Here is a 26,590-nt window from a genome sequence, read left to right as displayed (position 1 = left end):
TGTGTGATTCCGTCCCACGAGAAGCTCCGATGAAGCTTCTGTGCAAAACAGCTCAGAGCCAGAAGAGGGTGAGTGCGAAAGGAAGGAGGAAAGTAGAGAAACGGGTCCAGAAAACAAGTTCCAAACACTAATGACCCCCGAGATATGAAATGAAAATGTTTCATAAATTAGGAAAAGGATTCCTCTTAGAAAGATGAAGAAGTGGAAAGAGAGCACGGGGCATAGCTACAGTCCTAGCACTAAAGAGGCGGGAGACTTTGAACTCTGGGCTGGCCTGGTTTACATAGTGATGCTCTGTCTTAGGAACCCAAAATGAGGGGCTCGAGAAATGATAGCTCAGTGGGAAAGAGCACTTGCTCTTCCAGAGGACCTGGGCTTAGTTCCCGGCACCCACATGGTGGCTCATAATGGTTTGTAATTCTAGTTCCAGGGGTCTGGTGTCCTCTGCATGCACATGGTGCACATATTCATATATGCAGGCAAGACATTCATATACATAGAATAAAAATAAATAATCTTTTCACAAATGACAGAGGGAGAGAGGGAGAGAGGTGGGAGCAGGAGAGAGAAACATTCACAGAAAGAACAGAAAGAGAAACAGGACAGAAGTCCATTCAGGCGCAGCACCTGACAGATAACCACGAATCTAGAAAAGAGTCGGAGCAGAAAACAGAGCCACTTGACTGTAGCTGTGGCAGAATAAGCCCCGCACCCGGCCCCTGGTGCATGCGCAGACCCACTCCAAAGCCTCCACCAGAGCTGTGTAACCTCAGGGACCCAGAGAAGAACCTCAGAGTGGGGTGGGAACCGAGAATAACCTGTGTACAGAACTAGTCCTCCTGATGGCTTTGGAGGAAGTGCTTTAGCAATCCCCAGGGGATCGGACTTTTAGCCTGCACTTCCATTTCCAAACAGGTTTGAAGATTTGCAGAACGTGTGTGCACATTCAGGTAGAGGACAGAGTACAACCTCAGGTGTTATTCCCCAGGAGTTCTTTACCTCGTATTTCTAGGCAGGGTCTCTCACTGGCCACTGAACCCCAGGGATCCACTCTCTCCACCTCCCACAGCTGGGATTGCAGGCACACACCCCCAAACCTGGCTTTTTAAGAGGTGGGCTCTGGTGATCAAGCTCGGGTCCTCATTCTTGTGTGGCATACACTTTACCAATGGGGGCATCTCCCCAGCCCCCACTTTATTTATCTGTTCTTACAGAGACAAAGACTTCCAGATACTCTCTTGACTTGCAAGAGAGTCTGTACGGAGAGGGTGATAGTGAAAAGTTCAAGGTCATGGTGACCATTACCATTCCGATGGAAAAGTGAAGCTCCTGTGATATGAGCCTTATGAAGTGCATAAAAACACCTCTGCATAGTAGATTCTGTAAAACACCCTTTTCTGTACCAAAATCTCATCTCACAATTACAGCTGAGGCAACCACTATTAAATCATCTTTAGAAGAGAGGGGTTTCTTTTCAACAAACCTGTTAGATATGCAGCTTGTAAACTGGAAGGACGGAATGAAGGTAAACAGACACAGCTTAAATTTTGTCTTAGGAGTTGAGGGTTAAGGTAAGTCTTCTCAGAGGCTCTTGGTTAAGTGCTATTCTGGCTTATTACTTAGGATTACAAGGCTTATTTGGGTCTTTGTGTGTGTGTGTGTGTGTGTGTGTGTGTGTGTGTGTGTGTGTGTGTGTGTGTGTGTTTTGTTTTGTTTTTCAAGACAGAGTTTCTTTGTGAAGCACTGGCTGTTCTGGAAATTTGCTCTGTAGGTCAGGCTGGCCTTGAACTCACAGAGATCCTCCCGCCTCTGACTCTCAAGTGCTGGGATTAAAGGCATGCATCACCACTGCTCTGCACAAAATTTTATATTTTATTCCATAAGTAGGTATGAATTTGGCCAGATGGTATGTTTTTAATGACAGTTGAGATTATGGTGGACCCAAATAAATATTCATATCATTAAAAATAAAATGCAAGGAAATAAGTGTTTCAGAATTTAAGAATTGGGCAAGCAAGATGGCTCAGTAGGTTAAGGCACTTGCCACCAAACCTGATGATGGGACCATTCATTGACAGTGACAGTCAGTATGGGTGGATGTTAGATCTGGTGCTCAGGCTGCATGCATTGGAAGGCCTTAACCTACAACTCTGAATGTTCCATGTGTAGTAAAAGCTGTCACCTACAACTGTTCAAAGTTATATGAATAAGGAAACTTGAGGGGCAAGAATGAATTTCAGCATTAGATTTTTTTGAGACAGGTTATCTCTATGTATCCTTGATCAAAATTAGACTTTCTGAACTAAATGTGAAAAACAAAGCATAAATGATCTAATTAGCAGAAAATCTGAAAGATGAAAAGTCTCAATCATTCCTGAGATCCTACAGTTTTTGTTGTTTTCCTCTTGTAGGTGGCACTTGTGTTTCCAAATAGTGATCCTGTAATGTTCATGGTTGCGTTTTATGGGTGTCTCCTGGCAGAGCTGGTTCCTGTCCCTATAGAAGTACCACTGACCAGAAAGGTAACAGATGTGGGTCCGGCCAGGATGCAGCGCCCTGCAGTTCTCTGTAGGTGCAGTGTGACTAGCTCCCTCTTTACACTGGAGTGTTGGAGGAGGAAGTATCAATGATGTCTCCCAGGACCTTAGAGAGCAGCTAGATGGAGCTTGCCCACAGACATGGATGCACTCTGCTGGGTCAGGGCTGTCACATCATCTGTCTGAATTTCCCAAAAGAAATCATGAATGTTTTGTCCTCCAGTGAACAGACTTTGTGATTCAACACGCTTTTCTGGGGTTTTATTTATTGAATTAGTCATAATGTCAAATAAACGGGACAGAAGTTCTCATGTGTTTCTTGTTCACTTGCATGGCAGGCAGGTTCTCATTCCTAGGTTGTTAATGTGAGGGACTTGGTTGCTCTAGATGGCTACCTTGTTTCAGCTATGAATTAGTATTAGTCTGATTATTGAAAAGTACTGAGCAGAATAGTCATGTGTTCTAGAAAATCAGGCATTTCTATCTGCTTACTTCTATGTCCATGCAGTTGTCAATGTGAACGTTGTGAGTAATAAACGCTCAGGAATCCCAAAAGTAAAGTACGAAAGACAGACCAGTTTATCTCCAGGACTCTAATGTGATAACATTTGAATGCAGGGATTCTTAGAGAAAAAAACTCCAGATTTGTTAAGCTTGAAGGGAATGATGGGAATTGCTAAGGGACATGCATAGGAGATCTGAGTGAAGGCAAGTATTTCTGTGCAGAGTGGCAATGGTGAGGGCAGCCCTCGTTTCTAAGTGCCCAACATGATTCATTATAAACTGCTGTTGTGTTTGAGTTAATCAAGATGTGTTCAAGTTTCACTTCTAACAATAAACTTTAAGAAATTAGTCCAGGGTTGGGGATTTAGCTCAGTGGCAGAGCAAAAGGCTTGGTCCTCAGCTCTTAAAAAAGAAAGAAAGAAAGAAAGAAAGAAAGAAAGAAAGAAAGAAAGAAAGAAAGAAGAGAGAGAAAGAAAGAAAGAAATTAATCCACTGTCCAGACTTTCATTTATCACTGTAAATAAAACAAAAAAGGCCTTCTAAATTTCAAAATAGTTGTCTTCTTTTCCTGAAAGTAGAATAACCTGCCGATAATAAGACTGAGTCGTGTAAGTTTTATGAAGGGTGAAAGGGAGAGCCTGAGGTCCAGCGGTCGGGCTGTGGCTCCTGTTCCCTCCCCCAAGCACTTCACCTCGGCTGCCATTGCCCTGTCTCTTACAGGATGCAGGCAGCCAGCAGGTTGGGTTTCTCCTGGGCAGCTGTGGGGTGACCCTGGCCCTGACCACAGACGCTTGCCAGAAGGGCCTGCCCAAGGCACCAACAGGAGAGGTGGCAACTTTCAAAGGTGAGTTTCCCAGGTCTCAGGAAGTCTGTGTTCTGGCTACGGCTGGTACTTGACTTGGCTTCGAGGCATGCTGTGCCAGAACTAACCCCACAGAGCCTGGTGGGCCTTTAGCAAAAGTAATACTTCATTCAAGGCTTTTGTCTGGTTCAGTAACGTCACCTGGTATGCTCTTTGTTTATCTATTTAAGTAAAGGGAAGTGAAAATAAAACTTAAATGAAAATAAAAATAAAGCCCCCTAGGGGCTAGTGACTGCATGTTGGGCACAGGTTCCACACGTGTGGAGCAAAGCCTTCTGACCGCCTTTCATCCCTTCCTGTTTGCTCTCATAGGTTGGCCCCCCCTCGCCTGGCTGGTGATTGATGGGAAGCATCTGACCAAGCCTCCCAAGGACTGGTACCCGCTGGCCCAGGACACGGGGCCCGGGACTGCCTACATTGAAGTAAGGACATGCTTATTTGGTGCAGATATATCCCTCACAGGCTTGGGCCCGGTTTTTATAAAAAGATAACTACTTAATACTTTTTAGACTAAGTGTTCTTATTTTACCTCGACCCCAGGTATATAGAGTGTCACCTAGAACCTTGTCCTTCCTAGGATGCAGGCAGTTACGATGAAGCCGTACTCACTGTTGTCCTCGGGCGCTGTTCAGGTCCCTTAAGAGCTAGGCTAGGACGGGCTTTGGGAGGTGATGAGGGAGAGGTGACTTCAGCTGCCTCTGTCTGCCGTGGTTACAGGAATATACATCACTGTTTTTCTTCCTTGAAATTTGACAGTATAAAACCAGCAAAGAAGGCAGCACGGTAGGGGTCACCGTATCCCATTCATCCCTGCTGGCCCAGTGCCGGGCTCTAACCCAGGCCTGCGGGTACATGGAAGGTAAGGTCATCCAATCAGGATTGCAGCTCTTGCTGCCTGCATAGATATCTGACATACCTGGTCTCACCCCAGAATCTGTTGCTGTGCATAGCACATCCGCCCTGTGCATAGCATGTTAACTTTTAATGCAGCTGCCTCAGGCAAGGGGTGCGGCTTCTACTGGTATCCTTGAGAGAAGGTCTTGGCTTATGCAGAGCTGGGGGGTGTGAGTGCCCCTCTATAGAGCCCAGGGTGCCCCATTTAGGACAGTTTCAATAAAGTCATACTTACACTGATTTTGTGGAGTGTGAGTCTTGCGCACCAGTGATTCATTTATGCAGAATGAGCTGGATCAATTGTTGATGCACGAAGGGCAGTGCATTTTGCATAAAAAGTAGAAAATACTTGCCCTGGAACATCCTTTCCTGCTAATTTTTTCATTTTCAGTAAATGTATTTGTAGCTTGAGCAAACATGCATGTAAATGCTTATATATAATCTTTATGATCTTAGATCATCTATGTTAAAGTAGAAGCAGCCCCCAATTTACTGTTAACATTTTAAATTAATATTATTTTATATTGATAGGTAATAATTGCATATATTTAGGGAATCAGTATGAAATATATTATTTTAAAAACTAAAATTGGACTCATTATTGTTTTCTTACATTACAAAATTGAAATTGAGCAAAACTAGGAAGAAAAACTGAATGGCATACATAAATACATAAAATATGGGTGTTTAATCTCAAGGGTTAGCTTGTGGACATAATTGTAAAGACTTTGCGGAGGTTTGGAGGAGGGTTTCAAGGACTTTAATGACATTTAAGAGTTAGAGCTCTGAAACCAAGTCCTATGAATTCTTCAGCTCTAGTGCTGATCATTTAATTCCTGGCACCTTTAATTTGGCTCTGCAGCTGACAAGGACAGGGAGAGTGTCATTCATAGTGCAACAGTCTTCCTGGCATGCATGTCACTGCTTTGTGCAAGTGAGATGCAAGAATGTAGGCTGTGGAGTGAGAATTGGGGAATCTGGGTTGGGAAGCTGAGAAATAAGTGTCCAGGGCAGTTTCTCATCCTGCCCCTTAACTCTGAGAGGTGGCCACTCAAAATGGTGGAATCGTGAAATGACCTGTCTGTAGCTTCTCCTGTATGAAGTGTTCCTTGTGCTTTTGAATGGAAGATTGGCATGGTTCTCTACTCCAGTCCAGAACTGTGTGTTTCCAGTCGTCTGAACAGACAGTGTAGCTTGGTGTTACCTGGTGCATGGTGTTTGGAAGTGCCGTGTCTGTTTCCTTCAGCTCCGATGTGCTGGTTATGTACTCATCTCGGGGACCACTCTAGGAGTGTGCTGAACTTAAAAAGTGCTCTTCACCGGTTTAACTTTCTGTGTCCGCTTTCAGCTGAAACATTAACGAATGTGCTGGACTTCAAAAGGGATGCTGGTTTGTGGCATGGAGTCTTAACAGTGAGTGTTGTTTGCTAGTGACTGGGGTGGGAACAAGAGATGAGCCAAACCTGTGACATACTGGCATGCCAGTTTGTTGGGTTTGGTTTGCTTGTCGTGGCGTAGATTAATCCTGTCTTCCTCTGAGCTGGTCCATTTCTTTTTTGCAGAGTGTCATGAATAGGATGCATGTTGTCAGCATCCCATATGCACTGATGAAGGTCAACCCGCTCTCCTGGATTCAGAAAGTGTGCTCTTATAAAGGTAGCAGAAAACCGCTGTTACGTGCCTCACCTTTCTTTAAAGAATTCTCTCTGGGCTGCTCTTTAGTAATTAAGGGAACATAAAGGCACATACAGAACTGCAGGTGTGGGCTGGAGAGCCATCTTGGGATCCTGGGCCAGATCTGCTCAGGGCCTGGACAGCTGCTTGCAGTGGAGTAGCTGGGCTCATCACTGAAAAATGGGAACTCAGCTGGGTGGTGGCGGCGCATGCCTTTAATCCCAATACTCGGATGGGATGGATGAGGAAGGCCACCTAGGAGGCCTGGGCCCTGTTCTCACTTTCCGGGGGTTGAAGTGTCTCCCAGCACCAAACAGGAATTCCTGCCCAATGGTGACTACACAGCTCCAGCACCCTTTGTCCTTGTTCAGTAGAGCTCAGCAGCTGCCAAGATTCTGACCCGGCCAGCGCCAGTGACGATACATACTTTGCAGGCATATTTCCAAATCAGCATTCCCATTACAGAGTGTCTTGCATCCTGTTTTATGGAGGAAGACAAAGCCTGGTTGAAGGGAATGGGATTCACTGGGCTGTGCACACTCATCGAGGTTGATTCAGTCCATTCAGATCCTGGTTCATCAGAGCCTAGCATAATTGTCACCAGAGAGGCCTCGTCCAGTAACTGATAGGAACAGATGCAGAGACCCACAGCCACACATTAGGTGGAACTTGTGGAATTCCATGGAAGAGAGGGAGAAAGGATTGTAGGACCCAGAGGGGTCAAGGACAGCCCACAAAATCAACCAACCAGGGCTCATAGGGGCTCGCACAGACTGGAGTAACAGTCAGGGAGCCTGTGTGGGTCTGACCTAGGTCATCTACATATGTTATGGTTCTGTAGCTTGCTGTTCCTAGTGGTGGGCGTGAGGTCTGTTCCTGACTCTTTTGCCTGCTTTTGAGACCCCTTTCCTCCTACTGGGTTGCCTCATCCAGCCTTGATATGAGTGTATGTGTCTAGTCTTGTTGTAACTTGCTAATGTCATATTTGGTTGATATCCCTGGGAGGCCTGCTCTTTTCTGAAGAGAAATGGATCTTGGGGAGAGGTGAGGTGGTATGGGGACTGGGAGGAGAGGAGGGAGGACAGACTGCAGGATGTAATATAAGAGGGAACAATGAATAGGTTAATTAATTTAAAAACAAATCCAGGTTCATTTCCCCTTTTGACCCAGAGGCTTCCAGAGCCCTGTGGACTAAGTGGCATGATGGCTCTGGCATTGGGCCAGCACCTTGGGGAGGGGCAGCCTGCAGCATGAGATAAAACAGGCAATATTCAAAGAGTAAGATAAAACCTTTAATTAAAAAAAAAAATCTGGGGAATGGAGAGATGACTCAGGAGTTGAGTGCACTGCCTGCTCTTTTCAGAGGACTTGGGTTCAATTCCTTGGTGGCTCACAACTGTATGTAACTCCAGTCCCAGAGCATCCTATGTGCTCTTCTGGTCTCCAAAGGTACCGGGCACAAACGTGGTGCACAGACACACATGCTGGCAGAACACCCATACTCATAAAGCAACAAAATAATAAAAATTAATTTTTTAAGAGGCTGGGTTCCCAGTTCCCAGGTAGCAGCTAACAGTTATCTCTAACTTTAGTTGCAGGAAATCTTAAGCTGTTGTCTGGCCTCTGTGGGTACATAGACATACATTCAGGCAAAATACCCATACATATAAAATAAAAATTAAAAAAATGAAAGTCTGGAAAATGGATCTGAGTATGTTACATCTAAATCCTATTTTAAATTAAGTTTTAAGGAGAAAAGGGATGGAGTAGGTTAGGAAGCACATGAGATAACTGGTAACAGTTAGAGAAAATAGACAAGAGTATGATCCGTATAGCAGGTCCTTTGCCCTGTGTGTGTAATCTGCCTCGATGAAGCACAACAGTATTTTGGAATGTGAGGGTGCCTGTCCTGGTGACACAGAGTCGTCTGTACTCCCTTCTCTTTGTAGCCCGGGCTGCCCTGGTGAAGTCCCGAGATATGCACTGGTCTCTCTTGGCACAGCGCGGTCAGAGGGATGTCTGTCTGAGCTCACTGCGCATGTTGATCGTGGCTGATGGCGCCAACCCATGTGAGTAGACTGTGGGACCTAGGGTGGACTTGTGGTGTTTGCTCCCATGATTCTTGACTTGCAAGGAGGACTGAACAACCTGTTGAAATAGAACCTGTTGTCCAAAAATTAAAGCTTTATCACTGCTTTGATAAGTGTTCTTATAATGAAACATAAGTGTCCTATAATGTTCTGTGATATGCTGTTTCTTGTTGATGAATGTTGCTGGGTCTCATACATATTTATTAAGTCACTACATTTACAAGTAATTTTAATACAGCTGACAAAACCTTTAATGAGAGTCATCATTTAAGAGATCACTGGATTATGCTATAAATAGGGTCCCTGATTTGCTATGATCCTCCTGCCTTTTAGTGTTAGGCCCCCACTCATTTGACACTTAGCCCCAGCTTTCTTCATAGGGACCCAATTATTCTCCCTCCATATGACTCTGGCCAACCCTGAGTCCTGGAGGAATGCCTCACGGCTGCTGCCTGAGCACCGAGGACCCTCCTGGGCATAACAGTCTGCCTGTAGCTGCTTTTGTAGTGGCTGTGTGAGCTCCTTAGGCCCAGGACTGTCTCAGGCCTAGGTCTGGTGTTCTCTAGGGGAGCCTCAAGTGACACGTGTTGAGCAAGGGATTGCTTTTGCAGCACCAGTCTGTTCGCCCATTCTTCTGTGTACCCCATCTTTCAGGAGAGCAGAGCAGGCACACAGTACCCCTAAAAGCCTCTCATTCTCTTGGTGCACACCTGAGACAAGCAAGGCATCTCCTCCCACATCCATGGCTACTCACTCCTGCTGAAGCCCACAGCTGCCCTAGCTCTCTGTTCGTGCACTCTGCTGATCTCAGGGATCACACCGCTCCCTCCAGTGTCTTCGTTCTGGGGATGAACGTTAGCCCTAATAGCTTCGTCCTGTCTCCTCACTCCATCCACCCTCCTCCGGGTGCCACAGAGCTAGCTTTCCCTTTACGGGCCTTAGCTTGCAGCTCATCTGTTGGGCTGTCATGACGCTGTATCCAGTCTTGGTAACACGGAACAATCTGTTGTCTTCTCTCCTTAGGAGACCCCTCTCTCCCTGAAGAAGTGAAGCCTGGGGTGGTCAGGGTTAGGGTTAAGGATAGGGATGCCCCCTTCCCTTATATGTACCCTTGTGGAGAGAGGTTTATCACGAAACCCTAGGGTCACCATGGCTATAGTTATTTGAGCCCTGAACAGGTAGAGCCTCCTTGTTGCCAAATTTTCACATCTCCAACACCCACTGTTAAGGCCCACCGCCCCTGAATGACAGGAGTCTACCCAAAGGAGAGGACATCGGGAGAAGCAGGACCTCCTCGGGGAAGCGTGTGGTTCACACATCTCCAAGACTACTGCTGCTAGGAGCTGCACTTGCTGTGCTATGGGCCTCTAGTGCCAGGCCCGGCCTTGTCGGCCTATAGATGCTGCTCAGTTACTTGGCGGGCTCCGTGCTGGTCCTGAACCTGAAGCACAGGGGAGTTGTTCTTACCACTGGTCCAGGAAAGGTACAGGAGGGCAGGACCTCAGTAACAAACACAACACTAAAAACAGGCCTCCTCTCAGAGATTTCGAACACTCTCTTGTTGGTGAGTTGGAAATGATGTTATGTGTTTTATGGTAATCACTCCTGCCCTAAAAGGCATTGCTTTGTCAAATTGTAGCAATGATCTTGTTGAAACAGCTTCTGTGGAGCAGGACTCAGCATGGCTGCCAGGCCAGCATGGTGCCTTGTGGACCTTGTGCTCCGTCTCACTGGTCCCCCCGGTTACCTCTCACACTCCACTTCCTTTGCTTCACGCAGGGTCGATATCTTCCTGTGATGCCTTCCTCAACGTCTTCCAGTCCAGAGGTCTGAGGCCAGAGGTCATCTGTCCCTGTGCCAGTTCTCCCGAGGCGCTAACAGTAGCCATGCGCAGGTAACTGAAGTGCAAGCTGTCTCCTGTGAGCTCACATTCGAGTCTTCTATGTATGACAGAGGTGCCTACGGCCCCAAGTTTGCAGTCTGTTTCTAACTGTTGGGAATCCTGAAGAAGGATGTACATAGCACCCGCATTCCAGTCTCCCTCTGCTAGCAAAGGCATAGCTGCAGTACCGAGCCCCTCGCCAGTCTAGGTCCATGCTGGGAGTTGGGTAGTAGGTTCCTGGAGTACACTCGAGTCTCTCAATGTTATTTTCCTTACACTTCTTCCCAGTCAAGATCTTGCTGTTTCATGCCTGATCATAAGTAAAAGTTATAACTGAACAACAGTCTTATTCTGAGAGAGGTTCTTCTGGCTGTGGAGATCTGATGAAAAGGACCTTTAACTTGCCAAGAGAAGCGTCCAGCCATCCTAACCTCTGAAGGCCCAAGCTGCTTTCACGGCTGTTTCCCTTGTATCACTTCTTACAACTTGCAATAGGGAGGGGTTGGGGTTGCCCTGAGAGCCTCCCACCCCATCTATAACTAGGACCCTAGGATCTGGGCCTCGGGTTCCTCCCTGTATTCCTGCACACGCCATGTTGCTGCCAGACCACAGTGAGGCACAAAGGCACTTTTCTTCCCTGATGATGAATCACCAGTTACTGCTGCCCTTGAGCACAATTCTGGGGGGCTTCAGGTCCCAGGCTCACAGCCTGTGGACATTTTTGTTAGCTTTCTACCCTCAACTCATTGCAATAGAATTGTCTCGGCTCTGGTCATGTATGCATTGTGCTCAGAATTGAAAGGTAGTGTGTGCTCACAAATATGTAAGTTTTAAGGATCTCTATTTTAATAATAGCGTTAAGAACAATGCTGAGGCTAAGCCAGCTCTACACGGGCACAGTATCACAGTCCATTGCAGCACAGCGGCCTCGGCCAGCCCACCTGGCTACCCTAACGCTCCATGTGAAGGTCATAAGATGATCAGATAGAAACTGAGTCACCTCTAATGACCTGTCTCAGAAGTCCCAGTGTCACTTGCCCTGTAGTCATGGGCCTGCCTCTAACGAGAAGAGTGTTGGGGACATACTGCAGAGAGGCACTTGAGCTCTAGAACACACTGTCCCGACAAGTCCATACACAGAGCAGGTGCTCTAGTGAGGAGCCGTGCCTCAGGTGAGGCTGGCCCTCAGTGCCATCTTTCTCGGCGTGGTAGCCCTTGTCACCAGGCATGCTGGTGCTCTTGTGCTCTAGGCCCCCAGATCTGGGAGGACCTCCTCCAAGAAAAGCTGTCCTGTCCATGAATGGCCTGAGCTACGGTGTGATCAGAGTGGACACCGAGGAGAAGCTGTCTGTCCTCACTGTTCAGGATGTTGGCCAGGTGATGCCTGGAGGTAAGAGACAATCGGAGTGCTTCCACACCCTGCGCTGACTGGTACGACACCAAGAGCACAGGTGCCCCGGGTGGGTTAGAGTGCTCACTGCACTCCGTAGGGGTGCCTCAGAAACAGCCGATGCTCTCAGTGCCTGGAGGATGAGGTCCCCGAGTAGGTGGTTACAAGCACTTGCGACCGGAGATGCAGAGACTTCCCAGGCGCATCTTCCTCCTGCAAAAGTTGGCCCTCCTACTGGTTTGGGGCAGGGCAGTGAGAAGGGTTTTGGCATGGTCCTCTCAAAGAAACAGGACTGGGAGCAGAGCCTGGCTGGCTCATGAGCCTTCAGTGACCCTTGGGAGCAGGGGATGCTGCCGCTCATACTGCTCGTAGGTGCTTCTCTTTCAGCTCCTGGTAGCTGCTCTGCTGTCCCTCTTCCCACCACGGGCGGTGTCCTACTCCTCTGTCCTGCTCTCCTTTCTGATGCCGTGATGGTGCATTCTGACCAAAAGCAGCTTAGAGGAGGAAAGGATCCATTTAGCTTATGCTTTCAGGTTACTGTCTACCAGTGAGGGAAGGCAAGGCGGGAAGCTAGCAGGAGCCTGAAGCAGCAGAAACTGTGGAGGAACTCTGATTGCCGGCTCATGTTTAGCTAGTTTGTTTATGCAGTCCAGGACCACCTGCTGAAGGGATGGTACCGCCCACAGTGCTCTGCCCTCCTACATCGACTAACAATCAAGACAGTTTATCATAGGCATGCCCACAGACCAGTCTGATAAAGGCAACTCCTCAGGTGAGCCGCCTCCTCTGAGGGGACTGTAGGCTGTGTCAAGTTGGCAATTCAGGCTGATCAGGACACCCTGTTGGTGACAGTTCAGAGGTAGGGTGCTGTCTCATGCCCAGTCACCCCCAAATCAGTGCTTTCCTTTTCTGCCAGAGGTGGTGTGTCCCGCTGGCTGCCTGGCATCCTGGATTTGAGCTCCAACCTGTCTCCTAGGTGGCAGGTGCTAAACTCCTGATACAAAAGCTCCAGGTAGACTGGCCCCTGGGTGTAGGCAGAGTCCGGATGGGAATGAACACAGAAGTTTAAATTATAGTTTCTAGCTCCATCTTTTAATTCGTGTGAGTTGGATTTCTTCCTGTAATTCTGCTCCTTCTTAGAACCATCAGTCTTGTAGAATGCTTGAATTGGTGGTTAAAATACTTTCGAAAGCATGGTAGCTGACATCAGTAATCTCAGCATTTAGGAGGCTGAAGCAGAGGAATCTTGTGTTTGAGGTCTGCCTGGGCTACATAGTAAGACCTTGTCTCAACAGCAACAAAGCAGTAAAATCAAAACAGATAATGGAGTAAGAATTTTTACTTGTTATAACAAAGTACAAGTTGGTTGTAAATTGTGGGGCAAATTGTGTGTGGTATTTATTTTGTATATTACTTTATATGTGGAGGAAGATACATGCTGGCTTGTATACATGTATGTGCATGTGTACATGGGGCTGGGGACAGCCTCCAATGGTGTTTCTTAGGGACTCTAAACCTTATTGAGAGATAGGGTCTCATTAGCCTGCAGTTCTCTTATTGGACAGACCTCAAGGAGACCCACCTGTCCTGTCTCCCCAACACTAGAACATAAAATGTCACCATGCATGGCCTTTTAACATGGGTTCTGGGGATTTAACTCAGGACTCCATGCTTATGTGATAAGCACTGTACTAACAGCCATCTCCCTGTTCTTGCTGTTTATTTATAAGAGTATTCAGAGTTACACTCATTTTCCTTTATAATCCATGCAAACCAGTCTCATGTTTATTCACTCCCCAGTCATACATCTATTCACATACTCCTGTACATCTATACATGTGCTACCAGGTGTTTGCCAGGTATGTCTATGTGACACTATTCCTGGGGAAACATGAACCCACGCCTACTCACCTCAGATAGGGAACCATAATGGACCAAAGTAGGGATATCACCAAAGTCCACCTTTGGACCAGTGAGCTTTATTGGGGCTAGTTACAGGAGCAGAAATGACGCAGAGACAGTTGTGCCACCAAAGGCCATAGGTGACTGCTCACGAGAGCCGGAAACCTGAAGAAGCACACTGTACAAACTGCAGGCAGTTTGACGGCTTGGAGACAACTAACTTCTCCAGGCAGCTGAGGTGCTCCGAGCATCTTCTAGGCAGTGTGTCTTGTCTGAGAGTGTATTTCTGAGCCCCTGCAGGTTATGTATATGCTTTAGGAGAAGAGGGCCTAGTGAATCTGGTGAGTTTCAGGGATTTTCTGAAGCTTTTGAGTTGCTTCCTGGATTTCATAGTTTCCTTGCAGGATGGAATGCTTCACTTCCCTTTAAAACATGTTGCATCTTGCTGGGCAGTGGTGGTGCACGCCTGTAATCCCAGCACTCGGGAGGCAGAGGCAGGTGGATCTCTGTGAGTTCGAGGCCAGCCTGGTCTACAGAGCTAGTCCAGGACAGGCTCCAAAGCTACAGAGAAACCCTGTCTCAAAAAACAAAACAAAACAAAACAAAACATGTTGCATCTTAACAAGCGTCAGTCCAAAACAGATTTTTTTACCTCTGACAAAATGACCTCACAATGAGTGTGCATGCTTTTCTGGGCATTCTTCCTGGGGTTTGAGCCTTCTGCAGCATTTGGCTGTTGCTTAGTTGAACGGACTTATGGGCATAGTCGAACCTAGCAGTGTCTTACATCAGCACTGATGCTGCCCTGTGTTGGCCTCCAAGCATTAGTACTTACCACAGCATCAAGTGGATGTGTAGTAATTTGTGCTGTTTTGTGACTTTTAATCTCTCTTTGTGCACACCTGAGACCGTTACTGTGGGGCTGAAAAAGAAATACTCATCTCCTCGTACTTGAGAAAATGAGATTGTGTTATTACACAGATGTAGTTTACTTTTTAATCACCTCTGACCCTCCACCCCAATTCCTGCATATGTGTGTGCGTGTGTGTGTGTGTGTGTGTGTGTGTGTGTGTGTGTGTGTGTGTGTGTGTTGGTCTACCTAGAGAGTTCTGGGCCAGCCAGAGGTACATAGTGAGACCCTGTCTCAAAAACAACAAAGCGAACAAACAAAAAGCACCCCCAAATATCTGAGCAAGTAAACCTTTGTGAATGGTCTGTTTAAATATACCTTGATGACTTCCTTTTCTCTGTTTAGCTAGTGCATGTGTTGTGAAGGTAGATGGTGCCCCTTACCTTTGTAAAACTGACGAAATTGGAGAAATCTGTGTCAATTCTATTGCAACTGGGACAGCATATTATGGACTGCTTGGAATCACAAAGAATATATTTGAGGTTTGTATCCTTTTCCTGATCTTTACCTTGAAATCAAATCCCATGGGTGTTGATAGGCCCAAGGGTACAGGGTGGAGTGGAGGCCTACGAGACGCTGCTGGGACCGAGCGATTCATGTGCTTCATAGGCCTAGATGGCTATGACCATCAAGAAGGTCTTAAGAGGGCCTCAGCTGGGTTCACATTATGATCCTTGTTATTCATAAGTCTTGTAAGAACAGGTGCTGCCAGGAACTAGGCAGACATGAGGGTGGTCCGGGTCCTGCTTAGGTGGTATATCCACTCAGTAGAGCAGTCAAGAGGAGAGAATGGTCTGTGAAGGGCCCGGTGCCCTGGGAGTCCTTTTTTCTATGGAACACTAAACCCTGGGCTGCAGGTGGTTTGCGGTGTTTGAAATGACCAGTGAAATGATTAAGGTAGTGCCATCTTGTCCTAACTCTATTTTGTATCTGCTTAGACAGCTCTCAGCCTCCCACCCCCAGTAGCCATATCTACCTTGGCAGTGCTTTTGGAACTGTCCATGACCCAGACTGTGGTCCAAATGTATTAACCAAAACAATTAATGTTTGTGCAAGTTACAAAACTGAAATAACTAAGAGGAAGTATAAATAAAAACAGTTGCCTTGTAGTGTTTGGAAAATACCGCCAAGCTCTGCAAGAAGTCAGACGCTACCAGGCTGCTCTAGCTCCCTTACTGAAGCCTCCCCCCTTGAGCACTGATGGAATTGTGGGTTTTGTCTCTAACACCCTGCACCCCTGAGCTTCGTCACCAAGAGACATTTGAATCATGCGCCACTCCTAGTCTGGCTGTTGTGGAGTTGTACTGCTTGTCCACCTTCCCTTTCTAGTAGTCATTGAGTTGTCTGCTGCCTGATGTCCTCTTCCCTGTCCTGGCAGACTGTCCCGGTCACTGCCGATGGAGTCCCCGTGTCTGACCGGCCTTTCACCAGGACGGGCCTTCTGGGATTTATTGGGCCTGTGAGTATGACACCCCTCCCCCTCCCCAGCCACCCTGTACCCGTCCATTGGCAGAGGTGTTGGTGGAGAAAGGAACACTTCATTGCCAATGTGCTCTTATGCCTGGTGCCCTTGGCTTTCTGTGCATCCTTGCTCATTCATGCTGACCACCCTGACCTGTTCTTTACCTGCAAGTAGTGCATATCCAGCCACAGGGCGTTTTCGTTTTTAATCATTTGATGTTTAAAATACGTTAAAACGAATACTTTCTGTAGTGTCTTGGCCCACCTTTTCTCAGGTAGATGATTTTATTTATCCTTTCCCAGCAACAGTGGTTGTCTCAGCTCAGGGAGGGGAGTACTCCCTCGGTGGGTGTCTGCAGTATAGGACTGCAGCGTAATGTGGCCCAGTCTGTAGCTGCAGCTAGCTCAGGGGCCAGCTCACAGGCCACACAACACACCAGGAGCCTTGCCTTGCTGCAGTCTCAGAGGCCTTCACCTGCTCACCCACAGCTTTCTAGCCTTTTTGTCTTGACACCCCTTTCCCCACCCTTCAGTGCCACCCTTAACCCACGTAGTCTGTTCCACCTGACCCGAGTACTGAAGTGCAATCACTATTTTGACCCTGTGTGAGGTGCTGGATTCTTTGTCCTATCAAATCCTTCTCACGAGGCCTGACCACACCCTTTCCTCAGGACAACCTGGTCTTCGTCGTGGGCAAGCTGGACGGGCTGATGGTTGTGGGAGTGCGCAGACACAATGCAGATGACATTGTAGCTACTGCCCTGGCTGTGGAGCCCATGAAGTTTGTCTACAGAGGCAGGTGAAGCGCTGAGGACCCTGCTCCTGGGTTCAGGTCTCGTCTGTACTAATGTCTGGGAAGTCTGTGTAGCAGAGAAAAGCCGGTAAACCCGAGTTTGCAAATATATCAGGAAAATTACCCAAAGAGAGAGAAAACTGTTTGCATTAGTGATAGCAGAGCTAAATGTCTTCATTTTCCATTTTGTTCAGTTCCTTAAGAGAGTAAAGTCTGGGGCTGGAGAGGTGTCTCAGAGATCAAGAGCACTGGCTACTCTTCCAGAGGAGCACTCACCAGGAAGGTGTAATTTCAGTTCCAGGGTACCTGACACCCCATTCTGGCCTACTCAGGCACTAGGCACACACATGGAACATAGGTGTATATGCCTGCAAAATTCCATGTTCAACAAACAAACAAGTTAATTAAAATGTCAAAAAGAGGCTGGGTGGTGGTGGCAGCACACGCCTCTAATCCCACACCTGGGGGTGGGGCAGAGGCAGGTGGATCTCTGTGAGTTCAAGGCCAGCCTGGTCTGCAAAGTGAGTTCCAGGACAGTCAGGGCTACACAGAGAAACCCTCTCTCAAAAAACAAAAACAAAACAAAACAAAATGCAGAAGGAGAGTAAGATCCAAATACATGATTGGGTGAAGGGACGAAGGGCTGTTGGCTGCTGAGAAGTGAGGAGATGCCAGCTTCCTCATTGTCTCATGAACTACTGAGGGCAGACTCTTCTCTAACAGGATTGTGGAAGACACAGTGTATTCACTGCACCTGGAATAAAATGTCCTCAGCTTTGCTGTGTTTGTTAAGCAAAGACGTTAGAGACTCTCATGTCTCTTGAGCAATGACTGTACCTCTGGGCCTGTGACATAGTGGGGAAAGGGCTGAGAAAGGATTTTATCTATCTCCTCCCACTCCTGAGTTCTTTGTCCTTTTGGTCTGTCCAGCCAACTGCCTTTAAATTTTTATATTTTTATTCTCAAAAGGATGTGTACATGCTTTTTTTTTTTTTTTTACTTCAGTTAGTGTACCTGTGAGCCAGGCTAGACCCTGCCTTTGAACATGCATTAAAGAAATAATTAGGGAGTCGTAGCAAGTGGGCAAAAGGTAGTAGTAGTCTGAGGTGCAAATACCTTGCCAGTGGTTTGTCCCCTGAAGCAGAAACTTAGATGCTATAGGTAGAGATGTCCATGGAGATGCTCATTAGGGATATATACTCCCTGGTTTTGAATGAGTTGGGGAGACTTCTTCACATCCTACTGGATCCGAGTAAGTGCCTTTATAAGGTCAGGCCAGCCCAAGTGACTTACTGATGTAGGGTGATTTTGTTCTGCAAACAGGGTAGCCTGCCCGCTTCTTCCTGGGGCCTGAGGAATACAGGCATCTCAGTGAGTGGACAATCTGGATATTGTAGAAAATCAGATTCAGAAACTACTCCAGAATAAAGAAATAGAAGGTTGAAAGGAATTAGGAGAAGGGATAGGAGAGAGGAAGGGAATCCAGTTGGCCCCTCAGAAGGAGGGTGTGCATGGAGCTGAAGTGCTGTCTGCAGATTTGGGAAGCCAGCACACTCGACTCAGGGGCCAACTGTTCTTGGAAAGCTGTGGGGATGCTGAGCAGACTGTGACAGACTTCCAGCCACAGTGGACTGATTTGCTCAGATGGCAGAGGAATGTTTTCAAGTTCTAACTTAAATTTTATGCCTGTCCTAGTTGGTTTTGTGATAAACACCATGACCAAAAACAACTTGGGGAGCAAATGGTTTATTTCATCTTATACCTTGCAGTTCATCATAGAGGAAAGTCAGGGCAAGAGCTCAAGGAAGGGACCTGGAGGCAGCAACCGGAGCAGAGACCACAGAGGAATGCGCTGATGGGCTTGCTGTCCGTGTCTTGCTCAGCTTGCTTTCTTATATAACCTAGGGCCACATGCCTAGGGTTGGTACCACCCACAGTGGGCTGGACCTTCTCACATCAATCATTAATCAAGAAAATGTTCAACAGACTTGCCTTCAAGCCAATGTGGTGGTAGAGACCTTTTCTTAATCAAGGTTCCCTCTTCCCAGATAACCCTACCCTGTAACAAGTGGACAAAAACCTAAACAGGACAGTGCCTATCTATATTGTCCCTTAACTTGTGGAGTCTCAGGCATATGGGTTTCAGAAATTTTGTCACAATAAATTCCGTATTGAAAAGCTTAGCGTATTAGGGAAGTAAATTTAAGAATGCTACAAGAAGAATGACAGGAAGACAACACTGAGAAAGGCTTGCTGGAAAAAACAATGTGTTGGTGGGGTGTAGATGCTGTGTTACAGAACATGTGGGCATACTAGCTGAAGGAGAAGATAAGAAAACATCTGTCTGTGATGACGCAGAATTAGAGTGGTCGACATTCTCATATAAGGGGTTTGGTGGGGAAACCCGACTTCTTAACTTCGATGGAAGAAGATCGAGATAGCCTTGCTAGTCCAAAACAGTAAGAAAGGTGCCTATGCGTGCACAGGCACATACACAAACAAGAACACGCACACAAACACAAGGAAGGAAGGAAGGAAGGAAGGAAGGAAGGAAGGAAGGAAGGAAGGAAGGAAGGAAGGAAGGAAGGAAGGAAGGAAGAGTTTAGCCCTGGAGCCTACATTGTGGACATTGAGAACTGACATCTGAAGGTTTCCTCTGACCACACAAGTGTTGCCACGTGCACATGCTGTAGGAAAACATAAAACATGACATTTGTTTATTTTTATGTTATCTGCATGGGTATTTTGCATATATACCTGTGTACCATATGTGTGCCTGGTGCCCACGGGGTCCAGAAAAGGGCATCAGAGTCCCTGGGACTGGAGTTACACATCACTAGTGACCATGTAGTTGCTTGGAATCAAACCTAGGTCTTCTGGAGAAGCAGCCAGTGCCCCTAACCTCTGGGCCATCTCTCCAGTCCTTAGGGGGAAAATGTAAATGGAAGAGGACTTGTTGAAATCTGTTAAGTTGGGTAGTAGAAACAAGTCCAAATAAATCAGTCACAATTAGTATTAATCAACTCATTATTGAAGGATTTGACCTTTTGTTTACAAAGTAAAACTTTTAAAGAGTTATTCACAAGGAAATGTGACATTAACATTAGAATTAAGAAATTTTCCCCTTCACAGTGAGATTCATGTGTCCCAGTCCAGCCTTAATATGAGAGGAGGTGCCTAGTCTCACTGCAACTTGAAAGACCATGGCAGTTGATACATCCATGGGAGACCTGCCCTTTTTGAAGAGAAACGGAGGAGGAAGAGTGGACCGGGTGGGGGAGGTGGGGGAGAGAGACTGGAAGGAGAGGAGGGAGGGAAAACTGCAGTCGGGATGTTAAAACTACAAAAAAAGCTTTTAAAAATTGTGCTTAGTACTACAATCTTTTCATTTTGTGAATTGAAACTGTTTTGGCTATAATACCCGAGATTAGAATGACAGATCACTTCATGCATTTACAATAAGTGATGTGTTTACTACACAGAACTTGGCATCTTTCATGTAGTCCTGATTGAGAGAGGGAGCACACCACACTTCTGTATAGCCACTTTGCCTTTGCCTTCTCTCAGGATCGCTGTATTCTCCGTGACTGTGCTGCATGATGACCGCATTGTCTTGGTAGCTGAACAGCGGCCTGACGCTTCAGAGGAAGACAGCTTCCAGTGGATGAGCCGTGTGCTACAGGTGGGCATACTGGATGGTCACTATTTCCAGCACATGTTTATAGATGACAGACAGTTAAAAGGGAAAAGCCACGAGAGTCAGAGAGGCCATGCTTTGTTTTGTTATGGAGCATTTCAGATTAGTCAAGTATAAACAAAGCATAGTAGCCCCCCATTTCCATCACACTGATTTATGTGTACCTCCATAAACACTATTAACAGACCTTAAAATTAACAATTCAAATTTCTTTAACTATCTAGTGATTATTTGGTTTGACACAGTCACAAAATTGGTTCTTTTTAGTCTGTAGATGACCCTGTCATTTTTGTGGCAATTTTGAGGAAAACAGGTTGTGGAGTGGCATTTCCTCAGTCTGACCAGACCATGCTTTTGTAGTCATGTGTCTCTGTGTCTGGCTCCTGTTCAGTGGATCTGGAGGCTTGATTGGAATAGGCCAGTTTTCTGGTCAGACTCCTGTTGAAGGTGATTCAGGAAGCCTGGGGCTCCCCTTTGTTGGTACCCTTATGTCCTGTGCTTGTGACCTATTGATTTTGTGACAGTCATACTGTGACTTTTTCATCCACCCTTCATCATTAACTAGAACATACAGGAAGGAAAGATGGTGAATGGATTTCAGAGTATGACTCCTTTGGGGTGATCCCTGAGCTTGCTTGTTTCCTCATGAACTAATGGGTTTCGATGTATTGTAGCTATGACTGTTATCATTTGAGGTCAATGGGAGTCTCTTGACACACAGCCTGAGGTCTCTGAGGCCACAGTAGGAACAGGTAGGCCAGACGCAAGGGTACCTGTCCTGTGCAGTCTTGAGGGGGACATTGGAGTCCACTGACTGTGAACTTGACCTTACTCCAGGTATCACTTAGTCATCACTAGTTATTGCTTAGTCATTACCTCGGCCCCTTCTCAGAAGACAGAATAGAAAATGGTCTCTGTCAGCGTGTTTGTGAGATTCTCTGTATTCCGAATTTATGCTGAGAGTTCTTATTCGAACTCAAAACCATACAGTTTCCTCTTACATCAGTGTCCTCCTGTCAATGTAGTGGCCAACAGCTAGGTAGCATCACTCAGTGACTCTGGCCACTGGGCTCCAGTGTCTCACAGTGTGGTCTCCGTGCTGACCCAGACAGGAGAGCTGGGGACAGCACACCTGATTTTGCAATTCTCTTCCTTTGAACACTTCTCCCTGAGGATCAACTATCAAGACTGTTTAAAGCCACATTAACTTGAGCCTCTGAACTATGCTTCTAGCTAACTTCTGATTGAGTATGCTCTTTTTACTTTCAGTTATTAGAGACGGCTTTTTATACTCCAGTGGTTGTGTTTGAAATATAAACATAATTCCAAGTGCAGGATGTTTAGCTTCTGTCATTTTTGGTTCACTTCATCCCAACTAGAGGCCTCACTATGCTTTTGTGGCTACTGAGTTTTCTGCTTTTAGTAACAGCAGTTACACAGGTTTACATGTCTGTGTCTGTAAACTCTGTATCTTATGGTAGAAATAGGCACACTCTCCATCTTCTTTACTTAGCGAGATGTTTCAGAGTTTGCCTGGCCTCCTGGACCTCTGCACTCCAGTTTTCTGTTCTGTGTGGCGTCCCCTTCCAGTTCTCCCCACCCCCCACGTGGGCTGGCAGTGTGTGCTCAGCAGAGTTCTTGCCTTCCAGGCCATCGACAGCATCCACCAGGTGGGTGTGTACTGTTTGGCCCTGGTTCCTGCCAACACCTTGCCCAAGGCTCCTCTTGGAGGAATTCACATTTCTGAAACTAAGCAGCGCTTTCTGGAAGGGATGCTACACCCATGTAATGTGTTGATGTGCCCTCACACCTGTGTTACCAACCTTCCCAAGCCTCGCCAGAAGCAGCCAGGTTAGTTGTACCCAATAATAAGACTGTCTGCCCTTAAAATTGATGTTGACTGCGGTCCTGGCTGGGGTACAGCTGCACTGGATCTTGCAACAGTAAGTACCCACCTCTCTGTCCTGGGGTTCAGGGTCAGAGTGTGTACGCACTAGCCCCTAGTTCACAAGGGACGTTGCTGGCGCACTGCCTATTGGCTTCTATCTGCTTGTTAGGAACCAGTTTTAATGGTAAATTCAAGGGTAGCTCCTTGGAGGTAGAAATGATGTCTATAAGCAGATGTGGGCTCTGAAATCCAAGGAGCCTCTGGTGGCCATTAGGTTGCCAGAATGGAAGTTTCTTAAGGGCCAATTTCCTGATTTAACACAAAACTAAATGTAAAGGCCGGTTTAACTATTATATTCAGTTTGTCATTACTTTGGTTATATAAATAGGAAAAGCTAACTTTCTTTTAATGATTGTTGAACACATAAAATACCACTTAAAAGTATAACATACTTCAAGAATTCTGATTTATGCCAGGCGGTGGTGGCACAAGCCTGTAATCCCAGCACTCGGGAGGCAGAGGCAGGTGGATCTCTGTGAGTTCGAGGCCAGCCTGGGCTACCAAGTGAGGTCCAGGAAAGGCTCAAAGCTACACAGAGAAACCCTGTCTTGAAAAACAAAACAAAACAACAACAACAAAAAAGAATTCTGATTTATATATATAATATAGTAAAGTAATAAAACAATAATTTGGTTAACATCCCAAGAAATACGTTATATGACAGAGTTTGTATTTAAGAGTGATCTGAATATTTACATTTTAAGAGTCAAATACCCAATTCAGGTATATTTCAAAATATCAAGTGTTTTATATATAAGTGACATTTATGGACTACAAGTTCCCAACTTGCCATTTGGAATATGTTTGTAGAAGTTGGACCAGCCTCAATGATTGTTGGGAACCTAGTTGCTGGAAAAAGGATTGCACAGGCCTCTGGGAGAGAGCTGGCCCACCTGGAGGACAGTGACCAGGCCCGGAAGGTACTGGGTGGCTCCTAGGGTGTGTGTGGCATCCAGCGTACTGTGCAGGTGCCGAGCCATCCTTTCTCTGTGCAGTTCCTGTTCCTGGCGGACGTGCTGCAGTGGCGAGCTCACACCACTCCTGACCACCCGCTCTTCTTGTTGCTGAACGCCAAGGTGAGGCAGGACTCTGGGGGTCTTTCCACTTTGTCATTTCCAAGCCTTCCTTATTTGTGTTAGGACACTAGAATGCTACTAGGTTTTGGTCCCTTCTGTGGCAGGGTTCTCTCTGCCTGTTGCTTTTCTTGTAGAGACCTGTGCTTTGTGCAGTTGACAAGAATTCTGTTTGACTTTGTATTTATCTGGAAAGTTCTTGTCAGCTCTGTTTTCTTATTAAGAACTGTATCTGTGTAAATACTCGGGTTTATGAGCTGAAAGGAGATATTTGTGTGATAAAACTTATGCATTCAGACTTTGTGTATATGTGTAGATCTTTGAAATGGCAAACACTATTGGCTGCTCCACACTCCTTCTCCTTCATGGGTGAGAAATTCACTGTCATGTGGTCTGAATACCTGTTAATGCTCTACACCATACTCAGAATGCCTGGAATCTAAAGGAGATTCTGTATCGCTCACATTGCAAGATTACAGAAACAAGCATTGGGAAGACCTTGTGTGACTCCCCTGCCAGCTACATCAAATATGCTTTAAGAGACCTTGATTTTTGTCACAAAGGGCAGGTACCATGATATCAGAAAATGCAAGAAGTTAGACCCTGGTACTCTTTGCTCATCCAGAGATTTGCTTTTTTTGTTTAATTTTATCTGACAGGATCTTGTTGTATATCCCAGGTTGGCTTTCAACTCTCCATCTTCCTTTCTCAGCCTCAAGTGTAGCACAGGGCTCTGCCTCCATGCTCAAGTCATTCAGAGTGCTTATTGATGCCCACTGTGATTAAACAACAGAAAATCTTCTTCGTTAAAAACTCAAGTTTCTTATGTGAGAAGCTGTCTTGCTTCCTGGTGTGTCTCCATAAACGTCCAACTGATAGTTGAATTCTAAGTTATGCTGACAGATAGTGATTGTCAGTGAAGATGTAGTCAGCTTGTGGGGAGATCCTCCAGATTAGTGGAGAGAAGTGGAAATGTGAGCACTGGACAGGGACTAGAGGGCAATGTCCTGTGGGCTCAAAGTGGGGAAGCCAGTGAGACAGGTCTCAGGGAAAGGATTCAGGATTCAGATGGGTCCCAGGCATGAGTATTTTGGCTTTTTACACTCTTTGGCTCTGTCTGGTATGAGTGAAGTATTTACCTTTCTAGGCTCAGGTTGGGCCACTCAGAGATGCCCAGCCCTCTGCTCCAAGCATCTATACTACGGAGCCCAGTATTGCCTAGCATTGACATAATTTGATTGCTGACCACAGGAGCCCAGTGTGCAGAAGGATGCACACAGGTACCAGAGCAGACACTCTTCTGTCTGAAAATATCAACACACCAATGAACTTGATTCTTCTCCAGGGCACAGTCACCAGCACTGCAACCTGTATCCAGCTGCACAAAAGAGCTGAGAGAGTGGCTGCTGCTCTGATGGAGAAGGGGCGACTGGATGCTGGGGACCATGTGGCTTTGGTCTATCCCCCAGGTAAATGCCCCCAAGACCCTCTCCTGGCCTTTGGAAACTGAGCTCTGCCCCTCTTTACTCTTGCGATGCCAGTGCCGCCATGAACCCTTTGGGTGGGACCTCTGTCCCTAGTGGTCTTGGTAGCTTTTTTGCTGTCAGGGTGACAGGTTCTCAGGCTTGTCCTGTGTGTCTCACTCTAGAGCTAGACTCTCACCTGTCCAGGCACAACATTTTAGAAAAGGGATGGGGGTGAGGGGCAGATATTGCTGCTGGCTGCTGTGAGCAGAGTTAGACTTTGAAGTATGGTTGTGTTTCTTAGAGAGTTCCTGGTTCATACTGTCTCTTCCTACTCAAGTTCAAACTACAGGGTTTTACTAAACTTCTTCCCTAAGATCGCTTTCCCACTCTAAAGCCCCTGATTCTTCAGGACAGTTGTTCTCCTAATGCTGCCAACCTTTAGTCCCTCATGTTGTGGTGGTGACCACCAGCCATAAAGTTATTCTCATTGTTACTTCATTCATAACTGTAATTTTGCTACTGTTATGAATCATGATACAAATATCTGATCTTCAGGAGATTTGATATGTGACCTCTATGAGATATTGAACCCCCAGAGGGCTCAAGACCCACAGGTTGAGAACTACTGCTTTAGGATGTAGCAAGATTGGAGTGTCATATTATTACACATTTTTTGGGTATCCTTCATTACATGTCACATTCTCAAAATAATTATGACAGTACCTTAGGCACCTTGGTGATTTTTTTTAAAAATAACAGGTTGAACTTTTTGGCATGTTTTCACTTGTAACCCCACCCGCTTTTTTCATGGTGCCGAGGAGTGAAGCCAGGGCCTTGCACATGCTGGCAGGTGCTCTGTCTCACCCTCTTATTAGGGCTGCAGCAGATGGCAGATGCTATTCTCAGGCAGTGGCTGCCACAGCTTCATTCTCCCTTCACATTGTCTCATGTCTACAGTTCTGTACTAGCCATATAGATGTCCCCTTAGTGCATCTGTCTCAGCCCCTGGGAAGTGATTTTCTCGATCTCCTCTCCTGGAGGACTCCTTAGGGAGCCATGTGGGATCAATACTCACTTTATGCTCCATGAAAACCCCTGGCGTATGTGATCAGCCACTGCTGTCTTCAGCCATTGCTCCATTGTTCCTGGCACAACAAAGGCAGTGCTATCTCCACCCGCAACAGCCCCATTACTCTAGTGAGCGAAAATCTTTTACTGTGTTTCCCCGTCTTCAAGGTCTAGTATGTCGCACAGTTAATGTTGATTGTTCGTGCTCAGTAATCTCATGTCCAGGGTCTTTCTGAATGTGAGTCTTCATGTCTTTTAATTGAAGAAAGTTTTTTTTTTTTCCTTTTGGTTTTTCGAGACAGGTTTCTCTGTGTAGCTTTGCGTCTTTCCTGCTTCTCGCTTGGTAGATCAGGCTGTCCTCGAACTCACAAAGATCTGCCTGCCTCTGCCTCCCGAGTGCTGGGATTAAAGGCGTGCGCCACCAATGCCCGGTGTGAAG

The 26,590-nt window shown here is 46.4% G+C and overlaps 1 protein-coding gene across 4 annotated transcripts in view; it reads left to right on the top strand.

The window, feature by feature from the left end:
- The window catches only part of Dip2a (disco interacting protein 2 homolog A), an 84,427-nt gene that overhangs the window by 43,833 nt on the left and 14,004 nt on the right, over positions 1-26,590 (top strand). For all 4 annotated transcript variants that reach the window (XM_036167981.1, XM_036167980.1, XM_036167979.1 and 1 more), the window contains 17 exons: positions 2,412-2,522; positions 3,762-3,885; positions 4,216-4,325; positions 4,660-4,762; positions 6,146-6,210; positions 6,360-6,453; positions 8,421-8,540; positions 10,341-10,455; positions 11,694-11,833; positions 14,991-15,127; positions 16,024-16,104; positions 16,778-16,905; positions 20,467-20,581; positions 22,246-22,447; positions 23,355-23,464; positions 23,540-23,620; positions 24,963-25,086. In XM_036167981.1, the coding sequence (XP_036023874.1) occupies positions 2,412-2,522; positions 3,762-3,885; positions 4,216-4,325; positions 4,660-4,762; positions 6,146-6,210; positions 6,360-6,453; positions 8,421-8,540; positions 10,341-10,455; positions 11,694-11,833; positions 14,991-15,127; positions 16,024-16,104; positions 16,778-16,905; positions 20,467-20,581; positions 22,246-22,447; positions 23,355-23,464; positions 23,540-23,620; positions 24,963-25,086 (1,960 nt within the window). The remainder of the gene's footprint in view (positions 1-2,411; positions 2,523-3,761; positions 3,886-4,215; positions 4,326-4,659; positions 4,763-6,145; positions 6,211-6,359; positions 6,454-8,420; positions 8,541-10,340; positions 10,456-11,693; positions 11,834-14,990; positions 15,128-16,023; positions 16,105-16,777; positions 16,906-20,466; positions 20,582-22,245; positions 22,448-23,354; positions 23,465-23,539; positions 23,621-24,962; positions 25,087-26,590) is intronic.

This window comes from Onychomys torridus, chromosome 18 (assembly GCF_903995425.1).
Source record: "Onychomys torridus chromosome 18, mOncTor1.1, whole genome shotgun sequence".
Lineage (NCBI taxonomy): Eukaryota > Metazoa > Chordata > Mammalia > Rodentia > Cricetidae > Onychomys > Onychomys torridus.
Note: the sequence above shows the minus strand (reverse complement) of the source record. Positions and strands in the feature narration are given on the sequence as shown.